Source organism: Bison bison, unplaced genomic scaffold, assembly GCF_000754665.1.
Source record: "Bison bison bison isolate TAMUID 2011002044 unplaced genomic scaffold, Bison_UMD1.0 scf7180017857738, whole genome shotgun sequence".
NCBI classification, from domain to species: domain Eukaryota; kingdom Metazoa; phylum Chordata; class Mammalia; order Artiodactyla; family Bovidae; genus Bison; species Bison bison.
This window is the reverse complement of record NW_011488311.1, coordinates 28,267-32,227: the sequence shown is the minus strand read 5'-3', so window position 1 is coordinate 32,227 and position 3,961 is coordinate 28,267. Positions and strand designations below refer to the sequence as shown.

The 3,961-nt window shown below is 40.6% G+C and overlaps 1 protein-coding gene across 1 annotated transcript; it reads left to right on the top strand.

The window, feature by feature from the left end:
* The first annotated feature begins 2,022 nt into the window (after positions 1-2,022).
* On the top strand, positions 2,023-2,964 carry LOC105003832 (olfactory receptor 52E5). The gene has a single exon (XM_010861272.1). It carries the CDS (start codon positions 2,023-2,025, stop codon positions 2,962-2,964), a length of 942 nt encoding a protein of 313 aa, XP_010859574.1.
* The last annotated feature ends 997 nt before the right edge of the window (positions 2,965-3,961 follow it).

The window sequence follows — 3,961 nt, the reverse complement described above, 5'->3', positions numbered from 1 at the left end:
GTCTGAAGAATTCCATGGACAGAGGAGCCTGGCAGGTATAGACCATAAGGTCACAAAGAGTCATACACAATTGAAGCAACTTAGCACGCACGCAAACGTGAATTTTAGTCCAGGCCATGTCCAGGAGCAAATTAAAGTTTTGCCCCTGACACAAGAAATACAGAGAATACTGACAGGTAGAGAAAGAAGAAAAAGTAAGATGTGAAGTTCAAATGCAGACAACTAAGTAAGGAAAGAGTAAGTTTCCTGAGACTGAAAGAGAAATACAGCCAAGAATGAGCAGAAACACAATGCCATCTGTGGTATGCCCTGTGACACAGCTTCCAGATCTGCTTTTTAGGAAATATGCATCTACCTCCCAGCTACTAGGAATATCAGATACTGGGAGCTCACATCTGCACCCCTTTCTGGAACTGTCATCCAACTCAAGAAACTATCTCAACCAAAGTTTTGTCCCATCACTTAGGATAACACTTGCCAATGGCAAGACACCATGGAATGCAAATAACTGATTTCCTTGCATCGTCGTGGGACAATGTAGAAGGGCCATTCCAGCTCCAGAGCTTCCCATAATATCACTGGAGGCCCCAGATGCAATCTCATGGTGAGTCACCTTGTCCTTCGACCCAGTCCTACTTTCCTAGATTTTTTTTAGAAATATAATTTCTGAGAGATCTCCAAAATCCCTCTGCATGCCACTCTGTAACCCAGTTTGTGTTTATCTAGGATATCATATTTATATAATAATTTGAAAGATTATTTCCACTAAAACCTTTAACTTTTATTTGCTAATTATTGCTGATCTCTGCCTATCACTATGTAAAGTATAAAGATACTCTATACCATGAACATAAATCTGACACAGATTTTGACCTCAAAGACATTATACCCTAGCGGTAAAAAGCTAGTAGTGTTTCTTTAGGCTAGAATGAGCATTAGAATTGCCTGGAGGGTTTAATTAAAATTATTAATAGGTCTCAATCCCAGAAATTCTTATTTAGAGAGTCTGGGGTAGTGTCCAGTAATTAGCATTTATAACAAATTACTAGATGATGCTGATACCCATGGCCCAGGGACTACACTTTAAAAACCACTAATAATCAATAATAACTAGCATAACAGCAAGATAAATAGACTTCTGGAAGATAACAAAAATAATAAATAATCATGAAACAAGCCATCTGGGGAAGGCTCTGTGGATAGTGTTTCATTAAACTTAGACTAAGAATTATTTTGGTGATTGGACTTAGAAGAATTTATAGTTCTGAGAAGGTTTATTATTTTGCTGGAATTATGCATTAGTCTCCTGATATGTCAAAATTTCTTAATTTCATTCCTTAGCTCAAATCTAAACACCAGCTGTCCACCCCTCCACCCTAAGTTCCCTCCCACATACCATTTTCTCTTTTCATTTAGCAATTCCTTGTTCTTTTATAAAAAATTTTTTATTAAAGTATAGTTGATTTATAGTGTTGTAAGTGTTTTTCATATTCTTTTCCATTATCATTTATTATAGGATACTAAATATAGCTATCTGTGATATGCAGTAGGATCTTGTTGCTTGTGTATCCACATACCATGTTCTTGTCAGGCCTCTCTTGAAAGAATGTATCATTCCCCTAAACCATCTATATCAATACAAGTCCTATAATTTTATACACACACATACAGACCATCTTGTTTAGGCTTTACGTGATGATTAATAGATATAATTAACAATCAATATTTGTTATTTTATAGCCATATACAGTTTCTTCCTTAAAGAGTGAAAAAAAAAAATACAAGTGCAGAATGGCTTTTTTTTTGGAAATTTTCCACGTGGTTTTCTATGTAGGTGAGGTAAGTACTTTGAAGTGAGAATGTCTTTTTAATTCTGCCTCATATTCCGTCTCTAGGTCTCTTCAGCTGTATTATGAAATTAAAGCTTCCAGAAAACAGGTGACATGATCTGAAAGAGGTTATGGTCTCTCCCTGGAAGCAAGAAAACTGCAAAAAATGTATCTATAACCACTCCAAACAGATATGCTGCACCCCAACAAGACACAGTTCCATCCTTCTTCCTTTCTTCTGATGGGGATTCCAGGGCTGGAAGACATGCACATCTGGATTGGCTTCCCCTTCCTTGCAGTTTATCTAATAGCTCTCCTGGGAAACATTACCATCCTGTTTGTGATCCAGACTGAACGCAGCCTCCACCAACCTATGTTTTACTTCCTGGCGATGTTGGCCTTCACTGACCTTGGCCTGTCCACAGCCACCATCCCCAAGATGCTGGGTATCTTCTGGTTCAATGCCAGGGAGATTGTGTTTGGTGCTTGCATCACACAGATGTACACAGTTCACATATGCACTGGCCTGGAGTCTGTGGTGCTGACAGTCATGGCCATAGACCGATACATTGCCATCTGCAACCCCCTAAAATATAGCATGATCCTCACCAGTAAGGTAATAGCTATCCTTGGCATAGTCATCATATTTAGGACTTTGGTATTTGTGACTCCATTTATTTTCCTTATCCTGAGACTGCCTTTCTGTGAAGTCCGGATCATCCCCCACACCTATTGTGAACACATGGGTTTGGCAAAGTTGTCTTGTGGCAGTATTAGGGTCAATGTTATCTATGGCTTGATTGCTTTCTCTGTGGGATACATTGATCTTTCTGTGATTGGATTTTCATATGTCCAAATCCTCGGAGCAGTCTTCCACCTCCTGTCCTGGGATGCACGGCTCATGGCACTCAGCACCTGTGGATCCCATGTCTGCGTCATGTTGGCCTTCTACCTGCCAGCACTCTTCTCCTTCATGACCCACCGCTTTGGCCACAATGTCCCTCACTGCATCCACATACTTCTGGCCAATCTATATGTGGTTGTACCTCCTGCCCTTAACCCTATCATCTATGGGGTTAGGACAAAGCAGATAAGACAGCGAGTGCTTAGGATGCTCAACCCAAAAAGCTATTGATTTTTAGCCCCAAGAAAATCTTCCATGATCATCAGTGGGATAATAATAAGATTAAAGCAGTAGTAAACACTGGAAATATTTTCATTAAACTCCTCTGGCATTTCCACACAAGCCAGTCACACTGCTTTTTTGCCCATCAGTCATAATCTGTATATCCCCATCGGAATGCATAGCTCAAAGATTCCAAAATAATCATTCTACTTTTTGCCACAGGAAAAGTACGTCAAAAATTCTCATGTTGAAATCCCACTGATGCTACAAAATTCCTAAGGGCAGAAAAAGGTTTGAAAAAGTCATGGCCCTGGTACCTTCAATAATTTTTTTTCTTATGGTCTTGTTATTCACAGGTCAGAAGCTGAAGTTCATGTCTATAAAAATGATGAATTTCATGAAAGTCAAGCAGGACACAGTGATAAGGGACATGCACGGGTCATGAGATCCAGGTTGAAACTCAGGCTCTGTCCTTGACTGGAAGGTTTACCTGAGTTTGTCACTTAGAGCTCTTTGAGTGTCAGTATCAATTCAGTTCAGTTGCTCAGTCGTGTCCGACTCTTTGCAACCCCATGAATCCCAGCACGCCAGGCCTCCCTGTCCATCACCAACTCCTAGAGTTCACTGAGACTCATGTCCATCGAGTCAGTGATGCCATCCAGCCATCTCATCCTCTGTCGTCCCCTTCTCCTCTTGCCCCCAATCCCTCCCAGCATCAGAGTCTTTTCCAATGAATCAACTCTTCGCATGAGGTGGCCAAAGTACTGGACTTTCAGCTTTAGCATCATTCCCTCCCAAGAAATCCCAGGGCTAATCTCCTTCAGAATGAACTGGTTGGATCTCCTTGCAGTCCAAGGGACTCTTAAGAGTCTTCTCCAACACCATAGTTCAAAAACATCAATTCTTTGGCACTCAGCTTTCTTCACAGTCCAACTCTCACATCCATACATGACCACTGGAAAAACCATAGCCTTGTCTAGACGGACCTTTGTTGGCAAAGTAATGT